We start from the raw sequence: 25316 nt of genomic DNA, 5'->3' as shown, positions 1-25316 counted from the left end.
ATAATGTTTTGGTTGTCTTTGCTTTAGCCTGGAGATGAGGCAGTTGTCAGTTTTTGTTTTGCCTGTCTCAATATCTGTTTCCTAGGGACAAAGTCATCCCGCAGATGGTTACTCCATTTCCATCACCTAACCCTGCAGCATCCATTCAGTCTAAATCAGAAAGCAGTGCTGTACAGCTCTGTTTCTGATTATTTTTTCCCCACTGTGGGGAGCATGCCTTCTTAAGTCTTGCATACATACTTACATACAGATCTTTTTTCTTATTACAGCCTTGCATTCTGTCCCCAGACACCATATTATCTACTGTGCTTTGGATCAGGAAGAATAGCTGGCTGCTCCTGTAATTTTTTGTCAATTCTATATCTTAATTAGCTACTTGAGGGAGGTTTTTACATAACCTGAAATACTACCTCTTAGTTCATGGATGGGCACTTTGCTCTCAGAATACCATTATTGCTTCTTATTCTCTTTTTTTTTTCTTTTCCTCCTTTTCCCTCCCACCCCTCATCCATCCTCCCTGTAAGGACAAAAATTAAATATTTCAGAAGAAATAATTTGTAATCACATAAAAAGAGTTACTTAAAAATGCTGAGCACTGAACTGTTTGTATTGCCCTTGCTTGTGTTCCTTTGCTCACTCACCAAAATAAAACTGAAAAGGTGAAGGAAAGTAGGCTGGTGACTTCTGCTATTTTTTATCAGTTGATTCTCCCTTTATTTTCCCGGGGACTTAACATCCAGGGGAAAGGGTAGATTTTTAGACTTCAGAGGAGTTGCTTGCTAAGGGTTTTGGAAAAGAGAAGCGTTAATATTATGGTCTGCTGAAAACTGCTTTCATGGTTTCTTTCACAGTTTATTCCCTCTGATATATGCACTTACTTTGTGACTGTATCTCCCTTTAACATTTAATTGAATCATTGCATACCTGTCAAGATTTTAGGCTTTTGGGTAAATGCTGAAAACAAAAGTCTCAGCCTCCAAACTGACAGCTATACTTACCATTTATGGAATGCTTGAAATTTCTAGAAAAGCTGCCTTACTTGGTTGAATTGAAATATGATTATGCTTGATGGGTTTTGTTCACTGTTTAAATCAATTTGCAGGCAACTCGTTTAATTTTCTCCTTGCTCTACTGTTTTCTCTTTGTCTGCCAAGGAAGTAGGTGAATACTCCCACTCAGCGAAATGGAAATAATCTGAAATGCAGAGTGATGATCTGAACAACTTGATGTTTATTTGTAAATTGGTAATTTGAGTCCTTAAGCTATGCTTCCTATTTGTTATTTTATGATAAAATTACAGCTAACTTACTTAACTGTTTGAACAGAACTAAGTTGCAGTGCTCAACAAATACATCCAGGTGTTTATTTTCTCTGCTGCGTGCTTTGAAATAGATCTTGGGAATCTGAACAGGGCAAACCTGTTTTATTCTGCAAATCTTATTTTCAGGCAAAATAATTATTTGATTTTTCATCCGTTGAAATGAATGACCAAAAATCCACTGTGCAGTCAGTTAAGATCTATGCATAGATTATTTCATTAGCAGGGGAATGTAAGCCTCCTTTAATCAAGGTGTGTTTTTTAGGAAACCTAGCAAGTTCGTTTACATGCAGTGGTGGTGCTTCTTAGGTAGGAGTTAACGGTCATGAGTAGCTCCTTCCTTTGTCTTTTGCTAATTGGGCAGTTACTGGTAAACCATCATGAGTGTAAGGATAAAGACAGGAACAGAAGTATTGTCCTGTTTAATTATTAAACGTATAAGTGGTATGAACTCTCACATAGGTTTTGTGTTCAAAACTTCACTTTAAACTCTGAGTGTTCTTCTTCATAATAGCTTGGTAATTGTCCAAAGGACTAAGTGTCCTTATTGCTATGTCCTGATTTGTGCTTTTCTTTTATAAAATGTTTTAATAGATAGCCAGGTGGTTAATGAGCAACATGTTTCTGTGTATTTTGGAACACAGGTATGAAATACAGTGGGTTTTTCCTACAAAGTTTTTAAGTCTAACTGAAGAAAATATTAGTGCTTCTGGAGGACAACTGTTAATAGTTTAATTGCTTGGACAATCTGGTGTCTGTCAGTACACTGGCAAGTGCATACTTCAGACGGAGTTACTCAGTACCATGCTTGTAATGTGTCCCTGCAGAGATCTTGGGTAGGTATCAGCAGGATATGCAGTAAGTCAAATCCTAGAAGTGCAGAGAACGTATTTTGAATGGACTGCTTTTTGATGTTGAATGAGCCCTGCAGTTAAGAATGTGTAACCTGAATGCAGTTAAGTAACTTGTTTGTATAATTAACATACTCTAAAGTTGTTATAATCTTGACTTGCCTGAGTGTTGGCTGCTCTCTTAATCAGTAAGTTTTGATGAAGCTGGTGTGAGCCAGTTTGCTTTGCAGGATAGGACTGTAATTCTTCTGACTCAGACCTTAACTTTTGCAGTCATTGAAGATAAACTGAGACAAAATAAGTAAGAAGGAGCTCTTACAAAGCCCGGTAACTTCAGGAGTTGCTGTATCAGGTTTTTTTTTTAAGCTAGGCTTGTGTAGGTCCACGTTTTTTCTTTTTAAAATTTGCCACTGCTCAACTGTAATACATTTGTTATTTCCATTTCTATCTCATATCTTATAATTTAATATCTTTTTTTCCCATTGTTAATTTTACTGAGAAAAAGTGTGTATGGGTGGTGGGCTTTGCTTTTCAATAGAATCTGTTTCTTCTAAAATCAGTTACTACCTACAGTTGTAACCATTTAGATTCCTGTCCATCAAAAGGACTTAAAATTATAAAAGTTCCCTTGTTTTGTGAAAGCATGTGCCGAAGTCCTTTGCTGAATCAGTTGCTCAGCTATAGCACAGAAATTATATTTTCTTCTCTAGATAATGTAAGCTGAATAAAGATAAGTGTTTAGTGAATAGGGACTTTCTGATTTCTTGCAAACTTCCTTGTTGATAAGGAGGGTGAATTATATAAAAAATAATCCACACACACAGACCCCCCCCCCCCCCCCCCCCCCCCCCCGAAAAAAGCGGGGGGAAAAAAAAAGCTTAAGACACATAGGCATTTAACTTTTTGGAATTCGGAACAACAGTTCCGATCTACATTTGCAGTTTAGTTTTTGAGAAAAAGAGACATTTGAAAGTGCAGTCCAGGCCTTTTGGGCTGATTCACGTTCAGCGTGAAGTTGGTCCATTACTAGCATTATTCTCTGAGAGGTTAGGATTGACTACTTGGTACATGTAAAGGACAGAATTGCTTACATTTCTGTCCTTTTCTTAGGCACTGATACTGTATTCATTGAAATAGCTTAACCTGTTTGTCTACTCTGTATGGTACTCCTATGTATCCTAGTGCTAGAGGCTACATGTTTGGAGAGTTGGTCTAGTACTATGCTCTTAATGCTTCTGTCAGGCTTTCTCTGCCTGTTATGTGAAAACATGAAGGTATGCCACAGTTTGCTAGCCTTGTTTCTTCTTCAGTGTACCTGTGTGATGTATATTATATGTTGAACTGATGGCTAGGAGCTTAGATGAAATTTCAATATTGTGTGAATTCATTCTGAGTTATTCTTTAGGAATGTTAAGTGTTGCTGTTTATTGTTTGACAGTGTGCCTAAATGAAAGCAGTTTTTCTGTTGTATTGGGAAAAAATGGTTTCTTTGGGGAGAGTAATTTTGTGGTACAAGCTTCTGAACTCACTTAACAAGGAAGGTTTACAGAAGGGGTGTAAAAAGATTTTTAACCAAACAGTGTAAAAAAGATGGTAAGGAAAAGTGGAGATTGTGCTCTGGAACATATCATGTAAGCATCATAAACTTATAATAAGATACGCTACATAATATTTTGAGTGTTTGTGTGTGTCGTACTGGTAATTATCTGAAATGAAAGGGCTAGGAGGAGTTGGGAAATAGCAGGGAAGATAATGAATCAAGTCTTATCTGAAGTTAGCAGGCAATATTATGGCTTAATTCAAATTCTACCGTACATGCAAAAAAATACAAAATACACACAGCAAACAACTATTCTGCAAGCAATGATAAAAATAATCAATTATTTACTGTTTTTGTAATGTTAAAATATTTTACCAAGGCAAGTTGCAGTCAAAAGTAGTGTGAGTTATTTTGAAAATGGAAATACATAAAGATGCATTTATACAAGTGCAAGACTAAACATTTTACATAACTGTATTCAATGAGAAGATATACAGTAAGTGCACACTTGATAACACTAAGCAGGCAAAACTTAACGTTAGTTCCATATACTGTTGTATAGTTCATGCACAGATCTCTCCCAAAGTAAAGAGGCTGTTCCAAATAATTCTTGCTGGGATGAAAAACAGGATGGGTTGCTGGTAGGGATGTCAGCACGGATGAGGGTCAGTTATAGACATTACTTACTGTAATTTGTGATTGCCGTGGGAGAGGAGTGGCTGTTGGTGTGATAGTAATACTGCTGGTGATTTTATTGGTGGGCTTACTGGGTAGGCCATTAGCTAGTGTTGGAGTTCTGTTGTCTTGCACCTGATTACAAGGGCTGATGGGCTTGGAATTGGTGAGAGCTTGGACGTAAGGACTTCCTAAGTGGATGTGGATTTTGTTATCCTCAGTAGTTATTACACTTGATCCCGTACTGTTAGATCTCTGAAAGTGCCATGATGACTGCCTGTCTGGGGATACTCTAAAAACAGCATGCTTGGCTCCCGTTTCCAAAGGCTCTGAGGAGAGTATTTGTTCCTGAGAACTTGAGCCTGGTAAAGCCAAAGGGGACATTGTTCTTTCAGGAGTTAAAGAACCACATGATTCAGGAGTTTGAGACCTTGTAAAAGTAGCCATAGTAATAGGAGAAATTACTTGTTCTGGGCTCATATAACCTTCTGCTGCTTTTGATTTTACAGGTGTTAAGGAGGCATTTTGAATAATGGTTATTCTTTGCTTGGGAGTGCCACAGTTGGGTATAACTGCTGTGCTTGTGTAGGAGTGAGGACTTTCAGTGGTAGGACTAGTTATTTCAAGCGTTGCTGTGTTCTGTCCATGGTCTGGAGTTACTTTTATGTGAAGAGGTTGGCCAGGTGTATGGCTTAGCACTAGGTCTCCGGTCTGTGTGCAGTTACCATTTTGCTTTGTATGAATCTTTCCATTTTGAGGATGGCTGTCTTTGGACTTCATCCAAGGGATCCATAATTTTTTGTTCACGACATTTGCAATGGATGGGTTGCTTTTGAAAGACACCTTTAATTCTTCCTCGTTGTTGCCTTTGTCCTCATTATCACTGTCTTCGTACAGTTGCCCATTTATGACTGTTTGCTCTAAAGGCATGAGGGTTTTATAATCAGGTGGTTCATTGTCTGCTGGATCTGTCTGGACTTCTTTAGAAAAAACTTGCAAGTCAGAAATTCTCCTTCCATTGAGACCAGGCCTGAAGTTCTTGCTTAAGCGTCTGTATCTCTCCAGTTCTTTTGTGAGGCTTTCCATTTCTCTTGTTAACTCCCTGTTCTTGTTTTCTTGCTGGAGGAGTTTTTTCTGTAAGACACTCTGATCGCCTCGGAGGTGAGAGATCAGGTCTTCTGTTGCCATGTATTCATGAATTTTCTCTTTCAGTGCATCTACTTCTCTGGAAAGGTGACTTGATTTAGCTTCCTCTTCTCTGAGCTTCTTAAAAAGGCGCTGCTCTTCACTGTGCTCTGCCTTTTCTGTTGATTTATACCTTGCCACTTCCATTTTCACAGCTTCCAGTTCCTCTGATAGGAGCTTGGCTCTGTCCCGTTCGTTGGCATATCTTCGTTCTAAAGACTCAAATTCATCTTCAGTTTTCATAAGATCATCTTCTATGGCCTTCATTTCTTTCAGCTTCTGCTTAAGTCTCTCAACTTCTTGAGAAAGCTCTTTGATTTTGTTGTTTTCCTGCTGCAAGGAGGTGCTGGATTTAGTACTCTCCTTGATTTTATTTTTCAGAAACTCTTTTTCAACAGCTTCCAGTGACTGAAGTCTCTTTCTTAAAATATTCACTTTGGAAACAAGATCACTTCCTTTCTCCTCTTCTGCTTTGAGTTTGTTTTTCAGTTCATCTCTTTCTTTTGTAACACTGGACATTTTTTCCTCTGCATCAGATTTTGATTTCAGTGCCTTTTTACTTTCCTCAATTAGTTTTTCTGTAACGGACATCACTTTATTTTGTTCCACCTGAAGCTGAGAAGTTGCAGCTTGCAGCTTTTCTTCTGTTTGCTTTATTTTTTCACCCATAGTTTTTCTGTCATCCACAAGCATCACGGTTAGACTCTTCAGCTTTGTTAAATCTTCCTTAAGTGTAAACTCAGTTTTTTCTAACTTGCTTTCAATTGCTTCAAGCTCACCAACTCTAGCTTTTAAGCCATCCAGCTCATGGGACAACTGCTTTGTTAACATTTTTTCTCTTTCTAGGTTGCACTTCATGGAGTAACATTCCTGTTTGCTCTTGTTGAAAGCATCTTCTAATTTCTCCAGCTCCATAATTCTTTTGTTAAGTTTGTCAACTTCCCCTTTAAGGTTCGTGCTCTGTGATGCTTCTTTTTCTAACTTTCTATTAAGTTCTGTGCACTGATCTTCCATTTTTATGAGCTCTTCATCTTTTCCTTCCATCTCTAGCAGTCGTTTCCGTAGTTCTTCTACTTCGGTCATAAGCATGGTGTTCCCACACTCTCCCTTATTTATCTTATCCCTTAGGTCTTGCAGTTCTTCTTCTGCTCTTCGTAAAGACTTATTGGTCTCTTCCAGCTCATCGATTTGTCGGCTGAGAGCAGTTAATTTTAACCGAAGCTGACGATTCTGACAGTCTTCATTAGTTAGTTTGGCCATCATTGCCTCTTGGTCTTGGGAAATCTTACTGCTTTGGGCTTGAAGTTCAGCCTCCAGCCTGCTGGCTCTCTGCTTCTCTTCTTGAACTTTGGCTTCAGTGAAAGCCAGCTTCTCATGTGCTTGTTCTGCAGAAATGGTTAATTCTTGAATTTTTTGACTTTGTTGGTTCAACTGTTCAGTGAGTCTTTGCTGTTCATCCACCACCATTAAAGCAAAGGATTTCAGTTTAGTCAGTTCTTCTTTCAGTTTAGCTATTTTCTTGCTGCTTTCCTTTTCTTTTTTTGCCTGATGTGCTGTTTCTTGTTCAAGAAGCTTTTTCAGTCTGTGGGAGGAAATAATACTGTATTTTGTAGTCATTTTAATGGGCATTTAAAAACACATTTGAAATACTGTGACATCTCTACCAGGTATGCATAAACACCCACTTGTAACTATAAGCAGATCTGTCCTTGTGGCATCATGAGGAAGTGCTCACAGGCCTTACTTTCTACTCAGAAGTTCTTTTGTAATGGGCACTTAAGTATGATCATTTAGACTGAGTAACTTCCGTAATTACATATCTTAGGTTACATTTTCAGCTTTTGACAGGTATTAGTGCAATACAACTTCTTGGTATTCTGCGCTAGAACAACACTGATCTTGGCTGTTTGCTGAGGCTAGGTATGTGCATGCAAGGCTTTGGTATTTTTCTTTTTAAGAGATGTGATTATCATAGTGGTTGATAAATTAAATCAGTGCAACCCTCAAGGGCAGGTATAATTTACAGCATCGTAAACCTCCTAATAAATTTAAGTTACTTATAAAGCATCCTGATGTTTTACGATATTTTGTGATTAAACCTTGTGGATGTTAAAGTATGTGAAGGAAATGTAGCCACACTAGGCAGTTAGTCAGGCTGCCTAATGTGAATTTCTAAGCAGCACATTAGAGCAAAATTAAACATTGTAGGTAAGTCTGTCCTCAGTGAAAATGCAGGCCTTGTGACCTTGTATGGTATGCACACAAAAAAAATGCAGTCAGCAGATAAACAGGTGTTCAGGTTGTGTCTTTTGAACTTAAGAGAGCCCAACCATCTTGCTGTCTGTTAGGCTTGGATTTGGTCTTATATCCAAAACCTGCAGGTACACCTAAGTGCAACCGTGCTTTTACATGATTCCTTGAAGGTATTCATAATGGTTTTCCAAAATTAGTATTACAAATTTATGTTAGTACTCACATTACTGAGATGCAACATACTTAATTTGATATAGACTTGGGATAAGGTTGTGCATTTGTTTATGTAAGATCCTAAAAAATCACCGAATACCTCCGATAATTGGATTTTTCTGTAGGCTTTTCTTTGTCAGGGAGAGATTTGTAGAGTTGGTCTGAGGTATGACTAGGTTTGGCCAGCACATTTTCCTCCTTTCAGTTAAATTTTTTCCCACAGCCAACCTTTAAGTATATTCTGGTATTAAATAAAAATCTGTAAAGCCTAGGTTGAAGCAATAAAGTATTAGAATTTGTATGTTTTTGCTGTTGCTGATATGTATGGTACGTATCCAGTTGTGTAAATCACGAAAAGGGTTGTGTATCAGGACTGTACTTACACAAAATGACTGCTTTAGGGCTCAGTAGCTGAGGCCCCTTGCTTTCTTTTTGTTTGTCTAGAGGGTTTTTTTTGTTTAGTTTGTTTTTTCCCCCTCTGAAATGTGACGATGACCCTCTTGAAGTTGCTGCTGAAACTTAAGATTTCTGTCCTACATTTGTCTCTGGTCACTACTGTGATGCCCTTGTCCAAGTGGTGAGTCTTTACAGCTTTCTGTGGACAAGTTCCTGTTGCAACCGTCCTTTAGTTCAGGAAGAGCTTAGATAGTGGCCTCCTTTGCACAGCTCTTTATTAGCTGTTGACTGACTGGAGACATAGATTTCTGGGCATTTAATAGGCTGCCTCAGCAGCATCCCTCTTGGCAGCATTGTAGTTTTCCTGCACAGAGAGAAGTCATCCCTGCCATTCTACAGCTATCCGTTAGACTTATCTCATTTAATGGTGATGTTATATAGAAGTCTGCGACTGAAATTTCTTGCAAAATTTCTTCACCATCCTCACTGTTTTTATTTTAGTGCGCAAGTTGCGCTATATTGAATGTAATGAAATGCTTTATATGAAGAATTGACAGAACGGGAAGTAGCAATAAACGAAGTTGATATCAAAGACTTAAAGCAGCCCCAGATTCTTTACAACAATCGATTAACATAATGGGGAAAAAAGATGAAAAAGTAGGAGTAGAGAGGGAAAGGTTTGTGAAATGAGCTTGAAGGAGTGCTGCTGGTTGACAGAACAATAAATGCGGAGAAAGAAGACTGCACCATCTTCAAAGGCAGCTTTTTACTGTCGTCTTGGTGTATAAACTTTTGTCCACTTTCAGTGCTACTTTGAGATTTTTAGTGTAAAAATCTCTCTTCTTTCCCCACCCTTGTCTCTAAATGCTTTAGCAGTGAAGTTCAATTGATGATTTACTGTTGCCATAGATATAAAACCATAACAGAAGCATAACTAACAATTTCATTTGGAATGAACTCAGTTTTTGTGTGTGCATGAAGTTAAGACATCTTATATTAATACTGTTAAAATAGACTTGGGCTTACTAGCATTTGAGTAGTTTTAGCTTGCTTCACGGTAATCCATTTTTGTAAGGCAAATTTAGCTGAGGTTCTTAATACCAAAATCAATCAGTGTTTTACCCAACACTTCTGTATTAACTAGTTGATACCTGTCTGGCCAAATGAAAGTGTAATGCTACAATGAGCGATGTCCCTTAAATTGCTTTAGAAAGAAAAGTTTTACATGAAATATTAACAAACATTTGTAATTTTCACAGGGACACTATAATTTTTACAATGCAGGTAAGATAATTGTGTATAAATAGTAAATAAAATAGGTTAACAAATGTTTGAGTGAACAATCCCAGCAGTTCTTCCAGTGGTTATCATTGTATGCACTATTTGTATTTTTTCTGTCTTCTCTCTTTTTTTTTTTTTTTCTTTTCCTTTTATAACTTCCTTTCTCAAGCTATCTGGAATGCTAAAGATCTGCTTCAGCAAAGCACTTGAGGTTCCAGCCTAAACTGAGTGCTTGAGTGAGGCAGTCTAACCCAATCTCTGATCAAGTTTGTGTTGCAAGGCTTATTTGAATGAAATTGCCTTAATTGCTGGCATCAGACTTGGATAATTGTATAAACTGAGAAGGATTTTCAAGAGATTCCATTTCTTTGGTTATGCCAAAAGACTTTAGGCTATTTAAAATTGTTTCCTTCATTCAAAAGATAAAATACAGTTTTAAAATCCAAACAGGAATACAAGTAAATATTTCTAACCCCTGAGATATATATCTTTTTTAAAAAATACTTCTATAAAATCATTCCATTGAACTTTAGTTACAGAGCATAGTGTAGAAGCAGTGAGTTAAAGGATTTTAATGTTTCTGAAAAGATAAAAAGGGATGTATTAGGCATGGGATCTTTATTTGATATTGTGTAGTTAAATAAGTTTTTGCACTTGTTTTTCATAACTGTATGCTTATTCATGTATTCCTATACAGAAAATGCCCTCAACAGTACTGAATAGATAATAATTTCTTGGACAGAGTTGAGATTGATATTGTAAGAAGTCAGCTGAGAGTCCATTAGTATTTGCAAAAGAATTTTTCCTTGGCTGCTGAATTCCCGTTTCATGCTTCAGTACATCACAGCAATTGTGTCTGCACACGTGCACTTTGGAATGAGAGAGGACCCAAAAATATTTGAGTTTTTTGATGTTGGTTTTTTTTTGTTTCTTTGGGTTTTTTGAAAAAATTCATTGCTTGGTTTTGGTCAGCTTTTCTTGGGGAACCTGGCTTCTGCAGGTCAGGACTTGATTATGTATATAATTTGAATTAAGGTGAATCACACGTTCAATTGCAGAAGTGCTGTAACTGCTAAAAGCACTTTGTGATATTTTGCATACTTTTAAGTCAGAGTATCCAGAGTATTTGAGAGAGTAATTTTACCAAAAATATGCAAAGGTCAAAAAAAAGTTGGCATACATTTTTTTTTTTTAAATCCTGAACAGGCAGTTCCCTAGCCAATAAAATATTTTTATTGTTTTCATTTCCAGTTGAATTTCATGATCATGTAATTTCATATTAGGCAAAGGTAGGTATATCATTTAGTCAAAGCTTTCACAGATAATTCCAAGCAGTTGACTTCATAGGACTACAAGAACCCATTCTGAATCCAGGCCAGCAAAAACAGGCATTGGAAACTGTTTTAATGAACATGAATGTTAGGTAATTAAGCAGAATCAGGGCAGTGTCTTACTACTTTTTCTTCAGAGCTTCTGTTATTTATAACTGCTTAATTGTGGCTTACTATCTTAGTTGTTTGCAATACCAGTTGCCTGCTTTTTTATTTCCTTAAAGAGATAGTTTTGTGTCTGCTCTCCTCTGCTCATTGTAATCAATTTCCTCTGTATGCATACTAAAGCTTCTTGGTGTCAATACCATGCATTCAATGGGATTGTCTTGTTTTCCAGGTATTTTTTTTAATACGTATAGCTTCGGCTACACTACATTATATTAAGCAACATGATGACTATGTTTTCCCTGCTAGATGTGGGGACTCCTAAAGCAGTTCATTGTCTTGGTGTCATGTGATACCATTTTGTCCTTAAGTGGGGTTTTCTGGTGTCATGGGGGGACCTTTATGGTATAGACTTTGTTTAACTTCTATTTTTAGGATTCTAAGGGAGTGGCTTTTCCTTTGAGTTTCAGGGAAAACAAAGAAAGCATGGGACACTGAGATTGCAAGACACTTATTTTTAAAATTTTTTAGTTTATTCTGGAATGAATCATTATTCTTAAAATCATAAGAATAAAAAATATTATTTTGTTGTTGTTGTTTAAGCAATCTTGTAATGACAGCTTTAGAAAAGGCTGCATTCTGTATGGATGCAAGTGAAATAGGTGTTGGTTTGTAAAGCTGTACTTTTATCATTCCTTCCACCAAAGTATTCAGGAGATTTTAATATACACCTTAGCAATATCTTTATTTTTATCAGATCATTCTGCAGAAATGACAGAGACTTTGAATGTCTGACTTTTCTTTTTTTTTTTTTTTTTGTAAACTATAACATTATATATTTTAATCTAGCTCATGTTCTTTCACGATTCCCTCTGTAAAAGATGTGGCTTTCTAGAGATTCTGCAGGTTATAACATGAGGGAGACTTTCTTTGAAAGTTTTTGGACATGTGCTTGAATTTTCCCCTGTACAATGCAAATAAAAACACTAAGCTTGAAAGCTTTTAAATGTAGATGAAGTCATGCCTCTTTAGTCTCAGGCATTCTTCCCAGTTAGTAATAAGCCATGGTCTGGCCTTTAATAAGAGAAGAAACATGCTTCATCATTTCTGCTAAGTCTTACAAGTTGTTGTAATTTTTGACACCAATGCAGTTAAATACTTATTTTCAGAAGAAAGCCAGTCTGTCTGTGCCTTCCACAGTTTATTGCAAAATTTTGGATTTATTAAAATGAGTTTCTGATCTTAGGGTGGCTATGCATTTTTTTTTTTTCCTTTGCTTACAATTCTACTTATTGATGTGCAGTTTTTATGAAGACATATGTTATAGCTACTTTTATGGTGCTCTGTTATCTTTATTAATGTTTCTTTTTTCCCCCTGTCATAAAGTCAAAAGCCTTTGAAATTACAGCAGCAACAACATACCATAGCTGTTGTGTAATCTGTTGGCATTATCTGAATCAGTCAGCACTTCCCAACAGAATGCGAACACTTATTTTAAAATTTGTTTTCCAGTATATTATTTACATATGTATACTTTGAATCATTAATTTATAGTGGGAATGCAAACTTCCACAAATGGTGTCTCTGAACTACAAGTTATTGTGTGTAAGGCAAATTTCCTGAGAAGGAAATATATTTTATAAAATGAGGATTTTTAATGAGAGGGTGTGTGAGTTCAGCTTATTACTCCACAGACTACCACACAGTAATTATTGTTTTATCTGATGCTTAAAATGCTGACTTGCTTTACAGGTCTTAATAAAAGTTGTATGTGATGAATGGTGTTGCCAATTATGGGTTAACAGGCAAAATTTCTGATGGATAATGAAATGCGTTTAGCTTCGATGCTGAGTAAACATACACAGATAATATATTCTTTTAAAAAATAATTCATCTGGAACAGTAATATTGCTTGTGACCATGATTTCACAACTACTCTGTTGCTGAAAATTCTTCCTGGTGATACAGGGATACTGACACTTATAAATGTTACAAAATCCTGTGCAAATCTGGTGACAGTAAATGGTATGAGAAATTTTTAACGAATTTATTTTGGTTAATTTAAGATTTAAGACTTAATTAACATTCATTTCTAGTTGGACTAATTTTAATTCAGGGCTAAAATTCAGTATTTTCTCATGAAATCTCAGTTTAAGGAAATAATTTTCTGTCTTGAATTATATAGTCTTTCTGTATCTAGATATTCTTAGAAATCACCTATCAAAACAACAGTCCTGTGTAAAAAGTATTAATGCTTTCTGGGCAGTAACTGTTCAAATGTTCAAGGTGATAGTTATTAATTGTCTGTTCACTTATAATCTTGTAATGGTAGCCATCCACAATGTCTGGGATTGATAGGAAAGTGCAGGATTTTTAGGTGGCAATGAAGAAGCTGCTATCCTGTTAAATTGTTGGCATGGTTTTGTTTTGTTTTCATTTTTTTTTGTCCTTGACTGCATATCCTGAAAAACAGTTGTAAATGAGCGCTGACCTGACAAGACCACAATATGCATGTGCATTACTTTCATTTAGCCTTAAAAACTCTGGGTCCCAGAGTTCAGCTACTAGAAAACATGGCGCAATGAATTGTGAGCTGGGCTTAGTGTCACTGTTTTTGAGATGCACTCTTCTTTTTTCTTCCCTCTTTCTAGATTTAACAGCTATTTCAGGTATTCTTTAAAATCAGTATCTATTACTGTTTGTGTTTCAGTGGCATATAATTGTGCATGTAGCATGACTGTTAATCCTCTGTGTTCTGAATCGAAATGCATCAATAACTTCACTGGCTCATGGGAATAAGACTTGGGGTTTGTTAGTTGAGATTTTTTTGTATTACCACAGTGCAGATTAATTCCTTAGCCTTCTCTCTGTCTCTCTCACCCTCTCTCCACACTGCCTGTAAAGTCAGAAATAAAGCAAGTAATTTCAGATGCAACACCAGAATTTGGAACTCTTCAAATTTACGTCAGCCAGGAAATTATAGTTTTACAGATGGAAAGGTTTCAGAAGGAAATGGAAAGATGAAACACAAGAGATCTGGTATAGGGGTCAAAGCAACAAGGCTGAGGCATAACTTCTCAGTTACTAATCCAGGCCCTGCTTTTGTATTTTCTTCATCTTTAACAAGTAAAATTTTGTGCCTACACTTCAGATTTATTAAAACGGAAAAGCATTGCTGACTTGCTGTAACAGATTATTTTGAGAATTAGTATTAACCCAAAGGGGTGTTAATAGTATGGTAGCTATGCAAAATAAACCAAGACAACTACTGCTTTTTATAATTTATGATTTTTATATGACTGTGTCATTGAAATTATGGCATTTGATGATTTGATACTTGACATCACATCACAAGAAGTTAAATTGATGGGAGAAATCCTTTGTCTTTATTATGAACCTGGGTTTTGTCTTAAATGTATACTTTAAGAATTCCTGCTAGAACATTATTGCTTGACCACAGTTATTGAGCTGTTTTTAAAATCACAGGTGTTATAAAACACTCTGTACTACGGAGGTAAACAGGACAGTGATTTTCCATTTTTTTTTTTTCCCCTCCATGGGCAGGTGGATGTGTTTGCCTTGCCCGTTCAAAGTGTTAATATTGGTAATCCTTACCATTGCAGCCTACTGCTAGGATTTAGCAAGTGAAAAATTGTAGCAGGAGTTAACTGAGCTCCTGGAAAGTGTTTTTTAGAGCCCTGGCTGCCTTCCCCCCTCATTCCTTGTGGGAAGATTAGGCAAAAACGAGGGAATGCAGCTTGGCCAAGTTCTGGAAATCTCTGGTCAGGCTGTTACTAGCACTGATTACCCCAGCCATGTCTGTTTGGTTTGTATGAGGCAAATACTACTTAGTTTCCACTGCCATGCTGTGTTTACTGTTGATGGAATAGTTGGAGGGCTGAGTTTTTGTCTTGGGTATTTAATCTGCATCCTTCAAATGACTGAGGTGTTTGCAGAAGTTCTGATTCCCTGAATGTGTCAGTTGCTTCAGTTCTGTGTAATTTTGTAACCCTTAAATCATCTTAGTTTAATAATACTTGGTTTAGATTAAGAGAACAGTCCTGAGTTTTCTATTTCTTTAAGCCATTCCCGTAGATAAATCCTGTATGTATTCTGATTGTGCTTTTTTTTTATTATTCTGTATATAACATCATAGTGTGTAGGTTCAAAGTGGATGTCTTTTATGGATGCTTTTTTTTTCTGGGGGGGCATTTGGGAAAATAAGTGCTTTTCTAGTACCTGATTTACCTGGGGCAGTGCTAGTGCTGCTGTCTTGACCAGAACTGGGCATAACTGTGCAAGGATCAGATTCATACAACCTTTTTTTAACTTCATTTAGTTAATATTTTTGGTATGACAGAAAATGGCACTCAGCCAACAAAAACACATCATGTTACTCAGAGGAGACTGGTTAGTCATAAATGTCATTTTCCCATAACATTTACAGGAACTAGATGTTCTCTAAAACAATTTTAACACGCATTTTATATATAAATAAATGTCTGGGGCCACACTTTCATCCATGGGCAGAAAGGTGCTATGCCTGTCTCTTATGCTAACCACGACCTTATTTGTATATTCATCACCAGCAGTGGTAAAATTTAGAACTTTCCATAATGCCACGTGCACTTCCTCTGTTGAACTGGTGGCATCCTTGTTGCTGCCAGTCCTGGATAAGCTGCTCAGGCATACAGTGTCCGCTTGCTTTTAGAGGTGGAAGTTGGCTGCAAACTTCAGTGTGTTCTCCACAAGCTCAATGCACATGACAACAATTTGTGATGAAATTGTGATTAGAACCACACAGATTAAACATTTTAAGTTAAATAAAGGTACTATAGTACTGAATGGGACTATCTGGGAAGACTTGAGTTTGCCATCATTTGGAGGAATGGGGCTACTTAAAAACAATTAGACAAACATTTCTCAGGTATCATGTGGGTGGGGTCACTCCTGTGCAGAAGGATGAAGTTCTGTGGCTACGTGAGGGTCCTGTTCATACCCATAAAATCCTTACCATATATGTATATCCTAAGACAAAAAGTAAGCCCTTTTTCTGGTGTGCATACTTCCAGAAGTAGCTCTGTGTATGTGTATAATAAGGAGTGTTTGAAGACTGGGCTTGGGCAGCACCCTGTTCCTTTTTTTTGACAGAAAACATGACCCTTAATTGTTACTGCAAATTTAGCTGAGATAACTTAAATTTTCTTTGTTGCAAGGTTGTATGAAGCAGTATAGTTGGGGATTTCCAAATGGGCAAAAGACTTTAATTAGGTCTGCTGATACAGTTGCACCTTTTTCCAGTAGCCAAGACTGGAAGTAATAACAGCAGTAATAACAGTAATGTCAAACAGAGATTTCACTTTGAAGCTAAATACGCATCTTCTTCCTGTAGACCTGATAATGTGAGAGTGTCCATTTTCTCTAAGACTGACTTGGCCAGCACTTCATCTTGGAGGATGCAGGTGAGAGGCAATGCACTGCAGCATGGTTAACTAGCTAAAGATGGCTTTGAAGCGACAAATGATGAAGAATGGCACTAGTTTCCTGTTTTGCAGTATGTGACCTTCAGAAATTGTATTAAAACTTATTTCCAGTGGTTTACAAATTGCTTCTGGGTATTGAAGCCCTGTAGTTCTGGGGACTTGCTCCCTGGGAGATAATTCACTTTCTTGCTGTCTGTCCTAATCTTGCTAAATGTCTTCTTGCAGTATGTCTCCTATATCTGAATGTGTTGAGATTTGGGGGAAGTGTGGGATGTTGGGAAGTTGCATTTTCTCTTGTCTCATAGGACCTGGGGCCACATCAGCCTGGGAGCACTTGGTGAATTATCTAAAGGTGCAAAGTCAATGCATGTTTGTTTAAAGTGTGTTAATCCTTAGCATAGGTGCTCTTGTTAAGGATTTAAGTTTACATGGTTTCTCCAAACTGATCCTCTTCAAAGAGGACTCGCATGCTGTTTTAGACTACAGGGTATGAAGCTACAGCAGAGAGCTAAAGATCATAGTCTGAGAATGTTTTTAAAGGTTATAGTTCTAACCAAGGTTTACTTCATATATTTAATTCACATATTTAAATAATAAATAGTAATTTAAGTAGCCTCTTGATCTGTGATGAATTGTCTAACAAAAGAACATCTTTTACTCTCAGATCTGTTGATTATGATGTGCTGAAGTGAGATTTTCCTTTCTTTGCAGCCTTTGTAGTTCACTGTGTTAAAGATCAAATACCCTGCTTAAACATTAAAGAAAATTAGGTCCTTTAGTCGCATGTCCACTCAAAGTGCCATTTACAGTTTGTATCTAGAAGCATTTTATCTGGAAGGAGCTTGCTTTTTTTTTTTTTTTTTTTTCTGGTAGCTTCTTGCCGTGTGCATCCAGCAGCTGGAGTAACTGTTGCTTGCTTTGGGAAATAGATGCTTCTCTATTTCTTAGGAAAAACTCCTAAACTGTCAGGATGACAAAGTGGTTTTAACTAGTTCTAGCTATTCTGTGACCAATGGTTTCTTAAACTCTTCTAAAATTGGTCTGAACAGTCTTCCTAAAGCCAAGAGAGATACTTGCTTTTTCCATCTTTAGTTGTTTTCCAGTTTCTTTCTCTGCCTTACAGAAACTGTCATAGAAAAAAGGCTTTTTTAGGAAAGAGGAGGGCTATGTGCATGTATGCTTCCCTTGCCCCTTCGTATGAAGACTTTCAGACTCCAAGAGTTCCCTGTTCTTCAAACAACTGTTAATTCAGTCAAACTTCTCTGCCTCATTATTCTACCCCAAATTGATTTATAACTCAGTATCGTTATGTGCCTGAGGGGCATTTGGCTACACACCCTATTTGATTCTCTTTTCTTGGCTGATGGTCTGTGATGTTTAGGTTATATTTTCCTATTTTCTGAGCCACTCTGGAAATGAAGGAGCTGTAGCATGCTTTCATGCCCAGTATGTTTCTGATGTAATACATCTTAGCTTTTATAATTAATTTATAACGTGGTTTCAAATGGTGAAAATAAAGACACAATTATCTCTAGACAGAACTTGCTAGTTGTTTGGTTAACTGTGGTTAGCCTAAGTATGAGAGGGTCGTTTACAGATTATAAACTGTTGCCTTGTCAAATTCTAATCAGCCCCCCCCCCCCCCCCCCGGGAATCCTGATTGAACAAAACCAGGGCAACCAGACAGTTTCCAAAGTGGCTGCTCATTTGTATACTATGTTACATTTTCTTCCCTCCTTTGTAGGGGTTAGCAAAATATGTAAACTTGAAGATTCTTGTCAGCTGTTGTCTGCTGCTTTCCCAAAAGGGAATCAGTATGTACACCTTCTAGCACAACCCTGAACATTGTCCTCTGGCTGATGTCATCCCTGCAGCAACCTCATAGGCAGTCTATTTTGTCTGTCTTGAATTGACCTGTATTGAAGCTGTACTTGCTGACTTCAGAGGCTTTTTATCCTCCTGCTCTGCTTACCCATATGCAAGCAAATGCACATACCCATTTATATATTAGATAGGTTTTTTGAAATGTGTATTTTGGAAGTTTTAAGCCTGCCAAGGTTCATGGTGGCCTTTTCATTGAAGCCAATTCAGTATTTAACCTGGGAATGATACTGGCTGCTAGTGAAAAGACGTTTCTCTTTACATCAAAGAGTCTATCATACTATTTTGCAAATTATGAAAATTATTCAGCTTTGAAGTTGCATTCCCCCCCCCCCACCTTCCTACATCTAAGTTAATATGTTCAGCATTAGATTTCAGATATTTAGGACAGGAGTTGGCTACTGCAGATGTGGAGCTGTTGTAGCCCCCGTGTTCAAGTGAGCAAAATTTGAGAAAGAAATTAGGCTCATGTAATTCACTTTCCTCTTTTCTAGGTAGCAATCTGAAACAGAATAGCTCTGCTGAGGTTGAGAACATCTTTGACTGGGGGAGCGTTTTGAAGCTGAAAACAAAACTAACTGTGGTATTAGGCTACTTCTGAGAAACCTCTGTGTAGCTATGTAGAATAGAATCATGTTTGTGAATGTGATGGGTACACATTAGCTTTGGGTCAGCCAAGCTTAATGGTTGATAAAATTCCCTAAATTTCTTGATAATTTGACTTAATTACTGAGTTAAGCACATTTTACCAGAATATTGATTAAATCCTTAAAAAGCTGACAGAATTCAGTCAGCTTACACTTTCTCTAAGGTGGCTTGTTCATGTGCTGAAATCCAATATGTAGTTAAAATGCAAGTTTTATGAGTGCGTTACTATCCATTTTTAAACAGCCAGTCTTGTGTGTGTTTTTCATGGTAGCAGCAACATGCTGCTTCATTTCAGGTTTTACATTTTTTCTTCTTTCTCTTATGCTCTCATTGCAGTAGTTGCTATGCAAACACTATGTAAGCTTTGTCTCTCCAATAAAAAAGACCAAAGTTATTTAAATCCACTCTCTGAAATGAATTTGAAAGAAATTGCTTTGATTATTAGGTTTAAGTCAGATGTTTAAGAACTTTAACCTGTCTTTTAACTGCAATTGTTGTGTTGCTTCCCAGGCCTTTGAAAGCCTAGAAGGGACGATGGAATCTGGTTGGTGCAGTGATTCATATCCCTGAAATGTATTCAAGATTAATGTTTTTCTTGTCAGATGTATTTTGTTTTTTTCCATCCACGTTTTCAGTCGTTCACTGGACCTTTGTGTACCCTACCTGAAGTATGCCTGTAAAGGTTTTTGAAGCTTGAGCATGAGCAGCTAGGTGGTTGTGGGCTCTGGTTGCTCAGCTTCTATGAGCATGCAGTGTGAAACAAAATGGCTCAAGTTCTGCTTGTTTACCTCAGCAGCCACTCTCTGGTGGTCATTCATAGGTCCCATTCCCAGCTCAAGGCTAAAGTCACGCAGTTGTGTTACATCATCATGATATGCACAATGAACTGTAGCAGAAGGGGTGACTTCTGCAACAGACAGAGAATACGTGCATTTATCAACTTGAGTGACCGAGGTTGTAGGACATTGAGTTATGTTGAAATACTGCCTAGCAAGGTTGGTTTGAACTTTCACCCCCAAGCTTTCCATTATTAAATGAGGGTTATACAATGATATTGCTGGGTGTTCACTCAGCTAGCCTTCATTCATTGCGTAAACATTCACCTCTTCCTTGTCACTCAGTTCTGTTGTTCTGGTGAGGAGGCAGTGGTTTGAGAGGTGGTGGTTTTGTACTGTTTTTAACTGGAGGTTACAGACTGCCACAGAAGATCTTCAAATATATTTTTGTTGAATTTGTGAAGATGTGAGGAAAGTGAGCTGTGAATGCCTGAGCGTGCTCCATTGGTCCATCAGCATGACTGCTGTTACTGACCTTCTGAAAGTAACATGGTGCCTTGACATGCAAAGTGATTTTTTTGACTCGCTGATAGGAAACACAGCAAACTTCAACATCAGCATGACATACTGAGAGGTGTTACGACTCAAAATCTACATTACTTCACTTAAATCCCAAGACTGGGCACTAAACTTAAAAAGAGTTTTTCAAGCAATGCCTCTTACCCTCTTGGAGCTGAGTAATACAGTTTAGTGAATGGCTGAACTAACCAAGCTTTCAACCACTTCAAAAAAGCTCAACATAAACCTCAAGGATGCCATGGCCGGATCAATTCAATATGAGAAAAAAAAGCCTAAGCAATTAAAAATAATTTATTTTTATTGGTACAGCATAGTTTCTAAGTTCAAATCATCTTGATGACAGGCTAAAGTATTAAGGGTAACTAGTAATGAGTCACAACTAAGATTTTATAGGATGGTTTTAAAGGAATGCCTCCTACATTGTAAACTCCTTAGGATTCTCTGACTTAGATATTTTAATTGCTTCTTTAATGAACTGTATTCAGGTAATGTCACACCCAGGATTTGAGAGAAGCTGTTTGCAGGAGAGATTCAGAGGAGCAGTGGCTGCTCACTTGCCCATGCCAAGGGGAAAGTTGCTGAGAGTAAAACCAGGCTGGTTTTTTCTCCCATGACAATGGCACATGTGATAATTCATCACAGTATTAGGTAAATAATATGAAAGTGCTGTTACTCAGCAAAAATCAAGCAATAAATTGATTTTGCTAGTACTGATGGGGAAAATAAAACAAGTGTAAGTTATATCCTGTGGTCTTCTGGATCAAATCTCTAAAAATTCTGCTGTCAGTAGTTACATGACGTTTGTCACTGGAGGGAAGGGAAATGGCGGGGAAGGAACAAAGGGTCAATGCAGTTTGATAGGAAGTTGTCTTTCATTTCTGGAGGATATATTTGTTTCTAAAATGCTTTCTTTTTACATTGGATTGTTGTAAAAAAATTACTATAAAAAATTTAAGTGAAGAAGTACAGCTGTTGAAGACTGAATTATGTGATAATTCTTTTCCTTTACTGCCTCCTTTTATTGTTAAGTGATGCAAGCTAACATTTTTATTGCTTAAAATTAGATATTCTCAATTCCCTATTAAGAAATCTGATAAAACTAAGGACTGTAATACTGGGGGGATGGGGGGAAATGACAGTGAGACATTTTAATCATTATACCCCAGTCTAGTTATTTTTTACTCTTACCAGTATAAATGAGAGCAAAATTGGTCCTGTAAGTATTAAGCAAAGAATTTTTTTCCCTTTTGATCTAAGGAAGACTGATTATGGGAAATAGCGTTCTTCTGGCTTTTGATAGATGTTATCATTCGTATTAGCCTAGCACCATTCACAGTACAGATGGTACTTTAGATATTGCTAAAGCAGTAATTAATGGTAGATGTTACCTCCCTTCTCCGCTGGATTTGGAGGAGCCGAAATAGTCCCTTACCTATGGGTAGGCTTTTTCTAGTTACTGCCTTTATCAAAAATATGTTTATTGCATGTGTAGCATTTCTACATTTTCTACATACAGAAAAAAAGAGTATTTTTTCTTCATCATACTGTAGTCCTTTGACTTCAGTTTATCCTTTCTATTCCTGCACATTTTTTGAGGTCTGTTACTTAACTTTGGTTCATAACACATCTTTTCATACTGTAGCTATTTTCCACATTATAATTTGACAATGTATTTATTAAGTGTTAAATCCACTGGATACAGCATGCATAGGAAACCAAGTTATTGTTTATCAGCGAAGAGATCTTAAAATACTAGGACACAGGTTGCGAGGCTCAAGATATGGCAGAAAAAGCAAACAGAAGGGATGGTAAAGGGCTTAGGATACTGATCTGGGGTATTGGTTTTCTACAATGAATTTAGGTATGTTCTGGTTGTTAGGATTCTTTTCATTCTATATATACACTGTACAGTGCCCTCTTCCCTGATTCTATAGCTAGGCAGACTCAAGGCATCAACAGAGGTGTAAACTTTGCTTGTTACAAGGAAGTTAGGAAGTTTATCTTGGAAACGTGGATGTGACCTTTATCTAAAATGCCAAGGTTAATAATACACAAATACCTGAATTATCTTTGGAACGAAATGTCTCTCTCTATATTTACATTTTTTAAAGCATGTGGAAAATTACTAGTTATTTTTTTTCTTATTGTTTAAAGCAAAAAAATAAAAAGTCATGAAAACGTTGACACATGGTATTTTGACTTGGTCCCTAAATCCACATATGCTTGACAGTACAGCAATGCATATGATTGTATCAGCTGTGATTTTTCTTGAAGATATACTTGAACAAGGATTTTGCGGAATTTAAAGCCTCAAATGAAGGGGACACCCCCCACCCCCCCCCCACCCCTTGTCCAAACGTTTAATGCTGATTTTATTTCTTATTGAGGAAAATGAAAACATACAACAAAAAGTTTTAACTTTTAGAAAGAGTTATAGTTTGAAGGTCTTGAGTCTTACTGTTGTAACATGTTAAATTACACGTAAGACTCTTGAGAGCAAGCTTAGTAGTTCAGATTCACAAGTAGGATAGTACAATTGACTTAATTGCAGTTGTTCCTACAAACAAGGATTTGACAGGGTTTGGTCCTTAATCAAAGGAGAGGACAGTGTAATTTTGTATGCTACGCAGATGTGAACTACAAGCACACTAATCTTCCAAGGTGCTTAGCGCCTCATCAGAGCTGTTTGCCATTCTTTGTTTTTTTGAAGTTAATAATCACAATACTGTTCAGTATCTTGTGGAGTTAAGCCTCGAAGACACCCGTGGATATTCTGATTTTGAAAGCTTCATCATTTGGTGACCAGGATTTAAAGTTTTTTCATCAAAATCTGACAGTTCTATCCTCCTGTGATTTGACAGTTGCACGCAAGACACAGAAGAGGGAAGCAGTGTGTAGGAGTTGAAAAGTTTGTTAGTAAGTAAACTAGTTACAATTGTTTCTTTCAGACATAGCATAATCTTATTGCAAAGTAATGTTTGCGGCAATTTATACATCCCTCTGTAAACTACAGTAAAAGTTGTTCAAAAGTATAGTAAACGCTTAGAAACATATGTGCACACATGTCTACTAATATATAGCACATGCATATAAATGCAGCATAAAGAGAGGCAGTAGCTCTACCTAATATATTACAATACTGTTGGAGTCTTTCCACAGCTTTAAATACAGTCATGATTTTATCCGATCATTTGGAAAGTGTGTGTCATTCATAACTACCTCCGTCTTTAACATTACATTAATTCCTCATCTGTTGGCTCTGTAGGAATTGTTTAAAATACAGTTTTTAACGCTTGAAATAAGTCAGCCCGCTTCCGAGTAATCGGGCATCTTCTAGGTCTCCTGGTGCTGTTCTGGGGGGTTGAATTGTTTCTCAGCCCTCACCCCTGGATGTTGGAAGCGACTTTCCGTGGAGAAAGCCCGGAGCGCCAGTGCTTGCCCGCGGATTCCCCGCCCGCCCTTACCTGCCCGGCTGCCTGCGGCGTCCGGCTCCGCTGCCGCTCCGTGTGCGGGCGCCGAGCTGCGCGCGCGGTGCGGGATCCCGCGGCCCCGGCGGGGCGGGACCGGCCCCCGCCCGCCCCCGCCCGCCCCGCCGCGGCGTGACGTCACCGCCCCGCCACGTGAGGCGCTGCGCGGCGGCCGCCGGCACCCGGAGAGCCCGGTGACACGCGGCGGCCCCGGCTGGCGGCAGCGTGCAGGGGTTGGGGCTGGGGCAGCTCCTTTCCCTCGCTAGTGATGAAGTCGTTAGAAGCTGCTAGCTGATTAGTTACAATGCTTTCTACTTAGCTCTCAGTCTAGAATTTGAGAAAGGAAAAATTAAATTCCAAGTCATCTTCGTTAATCAGTTCTTCTAAGGGAGCTTTTTCTTTTTTGCATTTTTTTTTTAATATGACAAAATATGTGAGTTTTGCTGAACCCCTCTGAGGGTGATATGAACTACAACCCTTCCTTTTTTTCCCTTCTGTAAAGAGTCGGGGTCCTCAGAGGACAGTGTTTTATTTCCTGATGATGTAACTACAAAACAATTCTCTAAGTGATGATGGGAAGGCCAGAAGAAATCTGATTTCTTTTTTCTCTTCGATGTTTTTCCTACGAAAACCTTTCCTTTTCATATGTTTGTGTTTCAGCTAACACAATTAAGCAGTCCAACCAACTCTTTTTAAATGTAAAAAGGTCTTAAAGAAATGAGTTGGTTGTTTTAATATTTAGGAAAGGCAGGAAGTCAAAAAGTAGGATTTAGACTGAAGAGCTTAAAATGTATCTCTTGTACTCCCTGTCCTTCTGTGTACACCCAGAATAAACACTGAGAACACATGGGAGAAATACTGGTAATAGGCACAAAACTTGTTGAAATTCCACCAAGGGTTATCAGGAGTTAATGGAATACACACACTCCTTTTGTGTCGATGGGTAAATGAGACCATCGAAAGGGGTTCTACATTATTTTGTGCAGCTCTGTTAAGGTAGGTGCATCCACAATTCAGTCATTTGAATTTCAGTTTTCAGATAGATTTTGGTGTAGCTTAAGCCGTCCTACTGTCTGCTTTTTGTGTGTTTTATTGTACTTGAGTGCAATGAATTTACTTATTTGGGGGTAACGTCTGTAGGTATGAAGATGAATGGTGATTAAAATGTTTGCATTTCATTAAAAAGACAGGCATCTCTTAGCTGCATTGCACATATTTACTCTTGAGTGTAGCCTGAAAAAGATATTTATGCTTTAGTGGGAAAATTCCAGCCAGTCCTTTTCACTGTGACTGGGTAGACTTACTCAGAGCATGGTACTTGTGTGTATGGATGA

At 37.7% G+C, this 25316-nt stretch overlaps 2 protein-coding genes across 2 annotated transcripts in view; one reads left to right on the top strand and one right to left on the bottom strand.

Moving 5' to 3' along the window:
• CMSS1 (cms1 ribosomal small subunit homolog) overlaps positions 1 to 25316 on the top strand; it is a 236996-nt gene that overhangs the window by 11997 nt on the left and 199683 nt on the right. The window lies entirely within an intron of this gene.
• Positions 4037 to 24121, bottom strand: LOC101914698 (filamin A-interacting protein 1-like). Its single transcript, XM_027786771.2, has 2 exons — positions 23980 to 24121; positions 4037 to 7151 (listed from the first exon to the last, which is right to left on the bottom strand). Exon 2 carries the CDS (start codon positions 7034 to 7036, stop codon positions 4376 to 4378), a length of 2661 nt encoding a protein of 886 aa, XP_027642572.1. The 5' UTR covers positions 7037 to 7151; positions 23980 to 24121; the 3' UTR covers positions 4037 to 4375.

Source organism: Falco peregrinus, chromosome 4, assembly GCF_023634155.1.
Source record: "Falco peregrinus isolate bFalPer1 chromosome 4, bFalPer1.pri, whole genome shotgun sequence".
Classification (NCBI taxonomy): Eukaryota; Metazoa; Chordata; class Aves; order Falconiformes; family Falconidae; genus Falco; species Falco peregrinus.
This window is presented reverse-complemented; position numbering and strand designations above follow the sequence as displayed.

Bases quoted from the DNA above. Each gene is read 5' to 3' on its own strand.
- LOC101914698 (XM_027786771.2), bottom strand. From the start codon at position 7,036: ATGGTGGTGGATGAACAGCAAAGACTCACTGAACAGTTGAACCAACAA.